This window comes from Rhinopithecus roxellana, chromosome 21 (assembly GCF_007565055.1).
Source record: "Rhinopithecus roxellana isolate Shanxi Qingling chromosome 21, ASM756505v1, whole genome shotgun sequence".
NCBI classification, from domain to species: domain Eukaryota; kingdom Metazoa; phylum Chordata; class Mammalia; order Primates; family Cercopithecidae; genus Rhinopithecus; species Rhinopithecus roxellana.
Window position 1 is genome coordinate 17,796,557 of NC_044569.1, and position 13,000 is coordinate 17,809,556.

General features: G+C 34.2%; 1 protein-coding gene across 4 annotated transcripts in view; it reads left to right on the plus strand.

The window, feature by feature from the left end:
- Nucleotides 1–13,000, plus strand: part of KIAA1328 (KIAA1328 ortholog) — a 397,521-nt gene that overhangs the window by 6,562 nt on the left and 377,959 nt on the right. For all 4 annotated transcript variants that reach the window (XM_030925946.1, XM_010385375.2, XM_030925948.1 and 1 more), the window contains one exon: nucleotides 8,670–8,764. In XM_030925946.1, coding sequence (XP_030781806.1) covers nucleotides 8,670–8,764 — 95 coding nt within the window. The remainder of the gene's footprint in view (nucleotides 1–8,669; nucleotides 8,765–13,000) is intronic.

Below are 13,000 nucleotides of genomic sequence, written 5' to 3' on the forward strand. Positions count from 1 at the left end.
TTATTTGATGGATGAACCCTTTTACATAAGAAAGATACATTATTAAAGAAAATTAGCCCTTATTATTTCCCTCAGTTGGAAAATAGTATCATAAAGATTATTACTTTTGAATCTTTATGATATCTTTATCTTTCTTACTATTACTATGCCACATTATTGATTTATCCCTTGTAAAGATGAGGGACAAATCAATGTCTGGGCATATTAATAGTATCGGTGCATTCCTTTGGCACATGTCCTATCTGACCAGTTTATTTTACTTTAATTTTTGTTATGTTTACCCTCTGCAACCAGAGTTGTTCAGTACCACTTCACACTCACTAGGATGTCTACACAAAACATGTATATAAATGTTCTGGAATCTATAACCTGTGGACCAAATCCTTCTCCTGCCTGTTTTATAAATAACTGTTTTTTTGGAATACAACTGTGCTCATTGTTTTACATAATTGTCTATGGCTGCTTTTGTGTTACAATGGCAGAGTTGCTACAGAGACTGCGTGCCAACAAGCTAAAAACATTTGCTATCAGACCTTTTATAGAAAACTTTTTTTAGTCTGTGAATTATGTTCTCAAAGATATTTCCAGTGTGTCTTTTATTACTACGGGATTTTACTGTGATTGAGTCAAAAGGCCTACTTTATGTTACTTGTACCAGTGTACTCACTTCACACTAGGGTGTGAATAGTTGAATTTGCAAGTTTTTATCAAAAAAAGTTAAAAATGTTTTTTCACATAATGATTGATTTGTTTTACATTGAACAATAGCCTTCTTTTAGATTAAGTTCATGTTTTTGTCCTATTGGCTGTAACTTTGGATTGGATTATTTCAGTGGCTTCTTTAGAGATTATAGTATACATCTTTAATTTATCATAGCCTATTATCAAGTGATACTTTCCCACATCACCTATAGTTTAAGGACCTTTCAACATTGTACTTTATTTCTCCCCTCCTGACTTTTTTGATATTGTTGTCATACATTTTACTTGTATGCACAGACCCCAAAACATGTATTACTTTTGCTTTAAATAGTTAACTGTCTTTTTTTTTCAAATTGAGATGTAATTTGCATATAAAATTCACCCTTTTAAGTGTACGATTTATTATTTTGATTTTGTGTGTGTTTATATTCACAGAGTTGTGGCTCCATCACCACAGTCTATTTTCAAAACATTTTTATCACTCTAGGAAGAACCCCTATACCAATTAGCAGGCACTCCTCATTACCTAGTCATTTCAGCCCCTAGCAAACACTAATCTGCTTTCAGTCTCTGTAGATTTGCTTGTTATTGATGTTGCATATAAAAGGAAATCATATAATATGTTGCCTTTTGTGACTGGCTTCTTTGATTTAGCGTAATGATTTCAAGGTTTATCTATGCTGTATCATTACTTTATTCCTTTTTATGTCTGAATATACATTTTGTTTATCAATTTATCAGTCAGTGGACATGTTCAACTTTTTAGCTGTTATGAATAATTCTGCCATGAACATGCATATACACATTTTTGTGTAGACATATGTTTTCAGTTCTCTTGTGTATATACCTATAAGTAAATTGCTGTGTCATGTAATTTTATGTTTAACCTTTTGACAAAATTCCAAACTATTTTTTAAAGTGGTTACACCATGTTACATTTGACTAGCACTGTATGAGGATTCAGATTTCTTCACATTCTTGCCAACATTTATGTCTGTGTTTTTTGAGGATGGCCATCCTAGTGGATGTGAAGTGGTATTTCAGTGTGATTTTGATTTGCATTTCCCTAGTGACTAAATGATGATGAGCATGTTTTTATGTGCTTCTTGGCTATTTGTATATCTTCTTCAGACAAGTATCTAGTCATGTCCTTTTTTAACTGGGTTACTTGTCTTTGCTCTGTTAAATTATGAGTTCTTTCTAAATTCCATCTACAAGTCCCTTATCAGATACATTATGTGCTAATATTTTTTCTCATTCTATGCATTGCCTTTTCACTTTTTTATTGTTGTTCTTTGAAGCACAGAAGTTTAAAATTTTGATGAAAACTTCATCAATTTATCTAGTGTTTTGTCTCCTTTGCTTTGGTGTCATATCTGAGAAATTGTTGCCTAATCCAAGGTCACAAATATTTGTGCCTACATTTTTTTCTAAGAGTTTTAAAGGTTTAGCTCCTGTATTTAGTTCTCATTCCATTTTGAGTTAATTTTTATATATGGTGTGAGGTGGTAGCTTAACTTTATTCCTTTGCATGTAGCTATCCAGTTGTCCCAGCATTTGTTAAAAAAACTGTCCTTTCCCCTTTGCATTTCTCAGCACCCTTGTCAAATATCTGTTGACCATAAGTGCAAGGGTTTATTTCTGGACTCTCTGTATTCTGTTCCATTGATTTATATTTTTATTTTTGGAATTAGGAAGTATAAGTCCTCCAACTTCTTCTTTTTCCAGATTGTTTTGGCTATTTTGGGTCCCTCTGTTTCCGTAGGCATTATAGAGTCAGGAAATGTTTTATACTTTTTGATGTTATTAGAAACACAGTTGTTTTTGAATTTCCCTATTGGATTGTTTATTGCTAGTGTATAGAATTCAGTTGATTTGTGAATTGATCTTGTATCCTGCAACTTTATCAAACTATTTCTAATCCAATAGTTCTTTTGTGAATTCCTTACCATTTTCTCTATATAAGATGAAGTTGTCTGTGAATAGAGATAGTTTACATATTCTTATTGGATGCCTTTATTCCATTTTGGATGCATTTTATTTTAATTGCCTTTTAAAGAAATTTTACAAATGCACCAGAAGTCTTTTAAATCTACTCATGTAGTTACAATTAGAAATCTCGTGATTTCATTCTTTTGCATGTATCCAGATTTCCTAAAAGACTTCCTTTAACATTGGTTCAGGTATACTAGGAAATAATTTTTTTAGCTCATGTATGCCTGAAAAGTCTTTATTTCTCTTTTCTTTTTAAAAGATATTTTTACTGGTTATAAAATTCTGAGTTGATAGTTTTATTCATTTAGTGCTTTAAAGATGTTGTTGCACTGTTTCCTGGCTTGTATTGTTTTTGAGAAGTTGGCTGTCATTTTTATTCCTCTTTATTTTTGTGTATGTGTGTGTTTAAATTTGGCTGCTTTTCAGATTTTTTTCTTATCACTGGTTTTGAGCAATTTGGTTACAGTATACACTGGAGTAATTTTTTTTTCTTTTTTGAGATAGAATGTTGCTCTGTTGCCCAGGCTAGAGTGCAACCTCCGCTTCCCAGGTTCAAGTGATTCTCCTACCTCAGCCTCCTGAGTAGCTGGGATTATAGGCACGCACCACCACACCCGGCTAATTTTTGTATTTTTAGTAGAGATGGGGTTTCACCATGTTGGTCAGGCTGATCTTGAACTCCTGACCTCGTTATCTGCCCTGCCTCGGCCTCCCAAAGTGCTGGAATTACAGGCATGAGCCATCATGCCCAACCTAACTTGGAGTAATTTTTTAAGTATCTGTTTTGTTTGAGGTTTGTTGAGCTTTTTGGAACTGTGGGTTTATAGTTTTCATCAAATTGAGAAATGTTTCAGCCATTGTTTCTCCAGATATTTTTGTGCTTCCCTCTCTTTCTAGTGACCTTAGTTACAAAATATTAGGCCTTTTGAAGTTACCCTCTCAGCTCTCTGATCCTCTGTTCATATTTTTTTCATTAAATTTTTTTTTTATCCTTGGATAGTTTGTATTGCTGTTGCTGTGTCTTCAAATTCATTAACCTTCTGCAATGTCTAACCTGCCACTAATGTCATCCAGTGTATTTTTCATATGAAACAATGTAGTTTTATCTCTAGAAATTCAGTTTTGGTCTCTTATTTTTATTTACACCTTCCATGTCGCATTTGACATGCTTTCTTCTAGGTTCTTGAACATATGAAACACAGTTATAATAATTGTTTCAATATTCTTGACTATGAGTTCTATCATCCAAGTCATTTGTGGGTAGGTTTCAATTGAGCAATTTTTCTCCTAATTATAGGCTGTATTTTTCTGCTTCTTTGCCTGCTTGGTTGTTTTTTATTAGATGTCACAAGACAGTGTGCATTTTGCCTTTTTGGGTTCTGAGACAGTGATAAGTTATTTGGAAGTAATTTGATTCTTTCCAAGCTTGGTTTTGAGCTTTTAAAGGTGGTGCCAGAGCAGCTTTTAGTATAGGGGTAATTTTGCCCATTGTAGGGCATACCCTTTTGAATACTCTTCCTGATGCCCCTTAAATTACAAGGTTTTCCACTCTGGTTGGTGGGAACAGACTGTTCTCCTATGCTGTATTAGCTACAGACATTGTTTCCACTGTTCATTTTCGACTTTTTCCCTGGGATGAGTAGTTTTCTCACATACATATGCTGGTCAGTGCTCAGTAGCTGATGCAAAGGGATTATGCAGATCCCTGGAGCTCTCCTATACAGCTCTATCCTTGCCATTACTTTGCCCTGCAAACGCTAGAAACCTTGGCTTTCCTGGACTCCCAGCTGTATCTTTTCAACTCAGGAAGATTGCTGGGCTCTGTCTGGGTTTACTGACCTTAGCCCTGAAAACTCTTCACAGCAGTTAGCTGGGACAGTTGTAGGGCTCACCTTGTTTGGCTCTGCAGTTCCAGTGATCATAATTCTGTGTTGCCTGCTATCCAATGAAAACTATTGTTTCCTGTCTTTTGTCAGGTTTTTGTTTTGTTTTCTGAAACTAGGGTAAATCTGGTTCCTGTTATTCCATCGGGGCTAGAAGAGGATGTCTTACATAGGGGGTATGTGTGTCTGTGTATGCTTTTTCTTAAGACTAGAAATGGTGATGTGCATTTTTTTCCCTTTTTTTCATTGAAGAGCATGTCTTGAGATTTTCTTTTTTTTTTTTGACAGAGTCTCGCTTTATAGCCTAGGTGAAGTGGTGCGATCTCGGCTCACTGCAACCTCTGCCTCCCGGGTTCTGATTCAAGCAATTTTCATGCCTCAGCTTCCCAACTAGCTGGGATTACAGGAATGCACCACCATGCCCAGCTGATTTTTGTATAAATAGAGACAGGGTTTCACCATGTTGACCAGGCTGGTCTTGAACTCCTGACCTCGTGATCCACCCACGTCGGCCTCCCAAAGTGCTGGGATTACAGGCGTGAGCCACCACGCCTGGCCATCTTGTGATTTTTTCTGCATGTAGTCTTTGTTGGTATTGATGTTCAGTATCCTTAATTCATTAGGATTTCACAGTGGTAATTAGGTCAGTTCAAGTCTTCTGGGAAGCAGACCGCAAGATGGAATTAGAAATGGAAGACATTTAATGAAGGAAAAGCCTATAAAGCATAAAGAGTAGAATGAACAGGAATAGAAAAGGGGAGTTTTCAGATTTCACTACAGTCCGGCACCTGTGACAGGAGAGGAAAAGAAGGAAGATTGACTAGGAAGAACCTCAGACTTCAGATTGCCGTGCAATCTGAGATAGTGTCCATTTTGCTAGTGAGGAACCCCAGAGCAAGTACTGACTTTTGAGGGTGCCATTTGGATCAGAAATAGCTCAGTTCTAATGTCTCTACTGTTCCCAGTCATTGGCATTGGCATGAACACTGCAGTGGATCCCAGAGGTTTGGCAACTGGAGACTGTTAGCTGATTATACTCTGCAGCAAGTTCCTCTCTTTTGTGGCCATATTGCTTTATTTTTCACAGTTAAGCCTACTATTCATCAGGAAGTAATATGCACGTGTAGTGTAAAGTAAGGGTCACAGTTCATTGCAATTCAGAGGAGAAAAAAATCTTCTTCCCAATAGATGGTGTTGGGCCCATAGACTGCCAGTACTGGGTCAATAGACTGTCAGTTTTGGCCCAACACCATCTATTGGGAAGAGGATTCTTTTTCTCCTCTGAATTGCGATGATGCCGTTGTTCTCAGTCAAGTGACTGTAGATATGTGGCCTTTCCTTATCATGTCTTCTTCTTTGGTAATTCCTATTCTGAACTTTATGTTTATAATTCTTTTGTTTTTCTATATCAGGGGTTGGCAGACTTTTTCTGTAAATTGGACAGATAGTAAGTAATACTTTACTTTACTTTACTTTACTTTAAAGTAAATACTTTAGCTTTTGCAGGCCATAATATTTGTCTCAACAACTCAACTCTGCCACAGTAGCATTAAAAGAGCCATGAGCAATATGCAAATGAATGAGCATGGCTGTGTTTTAATAAACCTTTGTTTACAAAAACAGGCAGTGGGCCAGATTGGGCTTGCAGCCATGGTTTACCAAGCCCTATCCTATAGTGTAAATATATTTTTTTTGAAACAGTGTTTAATTTCATATATATTTGGAACTTTATATAAATGAGCTCATGTCCATTTGTATTGTGTGATTTGCTTTTTTATTTCATATTATGTTTATGAGATTTCTTGTTTTTTTTTTTTTTTTTCCCCCCTCTATGGCTCTTCCAATGTTATGTGAGATTTCTTTATGTTGTATGTAGTTATATTTCATTTCTTTTCACTGATGTCTCAGGGTTTAGTCAGTTATTTTAACTTAGAATATTTTAAAGAAAAAATTATTGAATAGTGCTAGAGAACCAAAAAGGCAAAAAGGGAACATTAAGGTAGCATGAAAGTAGTAACTGTAAGAAACAACCACAATCTCTAGAACTGGATGAGAGGGCAGAATAAGTTGGAATTATTGAAACTTAAAAGCTTAGAGGAGGGGCCCCTTAAAGCTGCAACTTGGACCTCTGGTGATGGGACACTAACCTGGCTGGTACTGACATTCCTGAGGAGGCCTGATAAAGGCTGGTTCTGTAAGGGCTGGAAAAAATTGCAAACTGGAATCAGCAGTACTTGCCAGGGTAAGGAACTCAGGGGTGACACTGTCAGTAACAGGAAGGAAATATCCTTCATTCTTTCTTCCTGGTCTTCATCTAGTTCTTTGTGTTGGTAGGTTCAAGAGAGCACCAGGTGGCAAAGGAGAAATGGTGTTTCCAGAGTCTTAGCCTTAACACTCAAAGCAGAGGATGGAAGGGTAGTTTTGAGGGGGAAAGTTAGTAGCGTAGCTGCTAGTACCTCTAGATTTTCATTGTATCAATATGCCAGCCACAGTTTTACTATTCTCTGGTTAATAGACATTTGTGTTTTCAGATTTTTGCTGTTGTAAACACAATGCCGCTAATTTTTTTTGCCTAGGTACAAAGATTTCTCTTTTGTTCTTTTACTCAGTGCATCACTAATGAAATGCCTTTTCATGGGTTATCGGCAACTTCTTCCATTGCCAAATCCATTGCCTTCTTCCTCCAGTCTATCTGTCTTTTTTGATCATTAGCACTGTTGAACCCACACCGTTCTTGAAACTTTTTCTTTCTTGTTTTCTCCTACAATGTTATATGCTTCTGATTCTCCACTTGTCCTTTCAAATGCCACTTTAAATTAAATTAAAATCCAATTACTTAAATTGAAATTAAAATCAAATGCCAATTTTCTTGGACTTGTAGATGATTTTTAAAATACTGTTTTCTTAATTTTAAATACATAGTTATTAATGAAAAATTTAAAACATAGAAAAGTATAAAGAATAATAAAAAAATCTCAACATTGTCCATAATACCATACAACTGACTTTTAAATCTTTATGATTTTCTCTAGCTTGAAAGCTAGACCTACCTTTCCAGCTTCCTGCCTAGACATTTCCACATGAATGGCTTGCTGGCATCTTACATTGAGCATTTCTAAAACTGAACTTATTTTATCTTCTTTTCTCCATTTTTTTCCTACTCTCTTTCCCACCTTCGGCTATTAATATTTCCAGAATTCACTTTAGGGATTTTCAGTTATTCTTGGCTACTTGAGGTAATTGGACTAACTTAACTTTGGTGGTTGTGCAAATGCCAAGGATTGTAGCTCCTTCCTTTTACATGTTACCTACGATTCCTTCATGACTTCCTGAGTTTATGTCTCTTTAAGGACTCCTCTTAATGATGCTGAGGTACCGGGGAAAACTTTTTGTAGCACAAAAGATTAGAATAATATGGCGTTTAAAGAGCATAGACTCTGGAACCTGTGTTTGAGTCTTGATTCTGCTGTGTAATTGCTATAATCCTGGATACGTACCCTTAAAGTAGAATAGGAATAGTAACTATTAATACTCAATAGCATTGTTATGCAAATAAAATGGAATAGTAAGTACAAAGTACTTAACGACATTCCTGGCATGCAGTGAGCACTAGATGTAATTGTTAGCTATTGCTATTATTACTCTTTGGTTTAGTAGTCTTTGGGGTGAACATTAGGATATTTTGAATGCTTAGTAACTGGTGCCTCTGCTGCTGTTAGTATACCCTTAAGCAGCGTGGGGACTATGGCGTAATAACAGTTCTCAGTATCTTCTGTTGAGTGTTTGTTTCTATGACATTCACAAAGGGAAAGTTGTTTCCCTAATACACCCTAGTATTTAAGTGGGGGACATCTGCGTTTAGTTTCTTTCTGTTTGCTTCTCTGTGTAAATCTCATGAAGTGTCCTAGTGGACAGTCAGTTCCTTAGCCTGTTTTTAGTTCACAGTAGGTTTAAATTGAAACAGGTAGATAGTGTTCCACCAGATAAAAGATATCTAAGAAATTTCACCTTGAACCTAGGTTTCTCGAAAAGACTTTAAAAATTGGCTTTAGAAAAAGTGTAACTAAATTTTTTTTTTTTTTTTTTAAGAATTCCTGCAGGGGAGAAATAAAGAGTGCATCACTGAAGGATTTATGTCTTGAAGACAAAAGACGCATTGCAAACTTAATTAAAGAATTGGCCAGGTGAGATAAAACTTTATATGAAATGACTTATTATACAAAAGACAATTCTGATTGAAAACAGAAAATTGCAAATGTATTTTGATGACGTAATATCTTTGATCTTATGGTAGCAAAGAGTTTTAGAAAAAAGACATTCTGTGATGCCAGAATCCCCCCAAAAAGGTTAAAAAACAAGCATCAAAAGCAAACTACTTTCCAATTTACATTTTCTTATTTACTTAACTTTCCAAATTTTTTGATGCAAAGATTTGTAGCAGTCCTCTATTAAGGGAAGTTTTGGAAACTACTGTTGAAGTAGGTTGATATTGTTGTAACCAGAGGCATAGCAGTTACCTTTGATTTTTCGTCGGCACCTGAAGAAAAAATATTTCACTCCCAAGACTATCTGTTGTTGCCTTGCTAACTCCTAATGCTTTTCAATTAATGGATTTTGAATTTTGATAATGATATTTCTTACCTCTTTGGGAGTACTATTCCAGTTTATTAATGATGTGTATGAGACACATCTACTTTGTACGTGTAATTTCTTTGTCAGATATACATCCCCAGTTTTGGGGGGTCTTAAAAAGTACTTAATAAATGAAGGTATCTGTAGAGAAATGGATGAAAATAAATTGTAAAAGTTAAATTTATGGAGAGACCATAAAAGTTGATAAAATAGTACTACTTTTTGTCATTGAATTGCAAATAAAGATAACAATATTAGGTATGTTTTGAATGTATTTTGTGTTGAAGCCTTGACATAAAGTTTGTAGAGGCTTTTAAAAAGACTGAAGTTAAAAAATTACCTTACTCTAAATCATAGAATCATGAGTATCAAAGATGACTATAAAAAAGTGATGTTTTGGAAGCCAGAATATATGGTGTGAGAATTCAAAGTACATGCCTTAGTCTGAATTTGATATGCTACCTGAGATAAGTAGTGATCTCTTTCATTAGAATTCTTTGGCTGTCCTACTTTCTAAAGTAGAGTTTTCATTAACTTCAGTGTTCTTTTATTGGGAAAACATTTCATTGTTATCCTCAGTATTTGAAGATGATGTTCTTGTGAGGCTATTTAATACATAACAAGTCCTTTGATGAGGAGTTATTAAATATGTTTTGATGGTATTGAAAAGCTATTGCTATTTGTTTGACTCTGTTTGTTAATGGTCCTAAGTTGCCATTATTGTCCTGCTGACCCATTTTGTTTGAGCTGCCAAGCTTGGAGAATACCTGAAATATTAGAGCATGTCATTTTGGTATTTAATAACCCTCTACTTCCTATAAAATATACTAGGTTTTCTTTTTTTGTAATTTCTTTGTAGAAGGTCAGTGTGTTAATACAAGTTCAGTGTTAGTAAAAATCTGCTTATACTGCTAAAGAATCCCATTATTACTATATTTACTGTTAACATACAAGTATATGGGAATAATGTGTTCTTGATTTCTTAAAATTTGCTGAGTTTCCTCTATTGGATATTTCAGTCTACTTTGTCTACTTTTGTCTACTCATACTTTGAAATGTTTTCTTCGCTTTTTTGTTTTTTTATTTGTAAGACTGTTCGATTGACGTGGGACTGTAGAGAACAGAATCTCATATAAAGCAGTGGCAACAAAACATTTCCAGTTTTTATATTCTTTTCCCTCTGAATTTTCAATCTGGTTTGAAATAGTTAAATATACTTATATCTCTTTTATCTTAAAAGTGCTCCTTTCCTTATATATTTCCCCCTAGTCACTGCCTTCTTTGCATTACAAGACATAACCTTTTTTCTAGAAAGAATAGTCTATATTATTTTCTACTCTGTTGCATTTTATTTTTTTATCAAGCATACTTGCTTGCTTATCAATCTGTTTATTTATAAATATGTCAAAGTGCAAATTGCATGCAATAACATGAACCAATTTTAAGTGTAGATTTCAATGAGTTTTGACAAATGTAAGATATACAAGATTTCCTTTTCATGATATACAGCATTTATGTTACTCCAAATAGTTTCCTCTAGACCTTTTATAGTCTGTTTTCCCTTTCTCCCCCATCCCAGTTAGTTTTCCCTTTCTCCCCCATCCCAGGCAACCATTAATATAGTTTCCATTATTATAGTTTAGTTTTACATGTTCTGGTACACCACATAAATGGCCACACAGTATATACTCTTTTACTGTCTTTTTTCCCTCTACCTAATGGTTTGGATGGGGGGTGGTAAAATACACCTAGCGTAAAATTTACCATCATAACCGTTTTTAAGTGTACAGTTCATGGCATTAAGTACATTCACAGTGCTGTGCAACCATCTCTACCATCCATCTCCAGAACTTTATCATCACAAACTGAAACTGTACCCATTCAATAATACCTCCTCCTTCTCCTTTCCTTCTTGCCCCTAGTAATAACTTCTCTGTGTGTCTCTATAAATTTGAGTAATCTAGGTAACTCATGTAAGTGAAATCATACAATATTTGACCTCTGTGTCTGGCTTATTTTACAGCATAATGTTTTTAGTTGTTTTCAAGTTGTTGTGTATGAGTGTTCATTTTTTATTGTTGAATAGTATTTCATCATATGCCCATACTTTAATTTGTTTATCTCTTCATCTATTAATGGGCATTTGGGTTGTTTAGATTGTTGCCTTTTATGAATGAAGCTTCCATAAACATTCATGTACAAGTTTTTGCATGAACATAATTATTTTTCTTCAGTAAATACTGAATTATATGTTAAGTATGTCTATAACTTTGTAAGAAACTTCCAAACCGCTTCCCAATGTGATTGTGCCAATTCGCATTTCCACTAGCAACTTACGTGAATTCCATTATGCTGTATACTCATCAACTCTTGGTATTGTCATTTTAAATTTTAGCCCTTCGAATGAGTATAGTGGTTTCTCCTTGTAGAATTAATTACTGTTTCCCTGGTAACTAATGTGATTATTGGTGTGATAATCACATTATAATAATGTGACTAATGTGTCATTCTTCCTTTGTGAAGTGTCTGTCAAATCTTTTTCCCCTATTTTTCACCCATCATATTCTCTTCTTAATATTGAGGTATTAGAGTTCTTTATATGTTCTGTACGTGAGTTGTCAAATATGCATTTTATTCTCAGTCTGCAGCTTCCTTTATAATTATCTTAATGTTTTCGATAAAATTTTGGATCTTGACAAAGTTCGATTTATCAATTTTTTCCTTTCGTGGTCCGTGTTTTTAGTGCTCTGTGTATGAAATCCTGCCCATCACAAATTGCAAAGATTTTTTTTTTCTATGTTAGAAAAGACTTCCTACAGAATTACCTTAGCCTCCTTGTCAAACTCAATTGAACATATATGCATGGTTTATTTCTGGACTTTGTTTCATTCACTGATGTGTATGTCTATTCTTATGCCAACACTGTACTAACTTGATTAATTTTGTAGTGTCTTAGAATCAGGTAAATCCTTTAGCTTTGTTCTTATTTTTGAAAATTGTTTTGACTCTTTGAGGTCCTTTGCATTTCATTGTAAATTTTAGAATCAGCTTGTCAATTTCTAACAGAAAATTGTTTCCTGGAGTTTTAGATGAAGTGTTTTGGACATACAGATCAATTTGAAGAAAACTAACATTATTGAGTCTTCCAGTTCACAAAAAGTTATTTATTTAAATTTTCTTTAATTTTTCTAGGCAGAGATATGTAATTTTCAGGTTACAGGTTTTGTTATATGTATCCTAAAGTTTTTTTTGTGGCTTTTATACTGTTGTAAAGGGTGTTATTTAAAATTTTATTATACATTCAATTTTCAATTTTTTGATTGCTCATTTGAAAAAATAGATTTTTAAACATATATTGACTTGGTATCCTTCAACCTTTTAAAATTTGCTTGTTACAGTCACTTTTTGGTAGAATCCTTTGGATTTTGCACATAAAAGATGTCATCTACAAATAAAAACAGTTTTGCTTTTTTCCTTTCCAATCCATAGATGCTTTTTTTTTTTTTTTTTTTTTTTTTTTGCCCTTTTGCATTGGGTAGTACTTCCAGTACAATGTTGAATGAAAGGGGTGAGTAGACATCTTTGCCTTTTCTTGTTCTTGATCTTAAAGCTTTCACTATTTTCACTATTAGGTACAATGTAAGCTGTAGATTTTTTAATAGATGTTCTTTATCAAATTGAGAAAATTTAGTTTTGTTTCTAGTTTATTGAGAGTTTTTATCTTTAGTCATAAATTGGAGTAGAATTTTGTCAATTTTTTTTATCTTTTATTGCTGAACATGTAATTT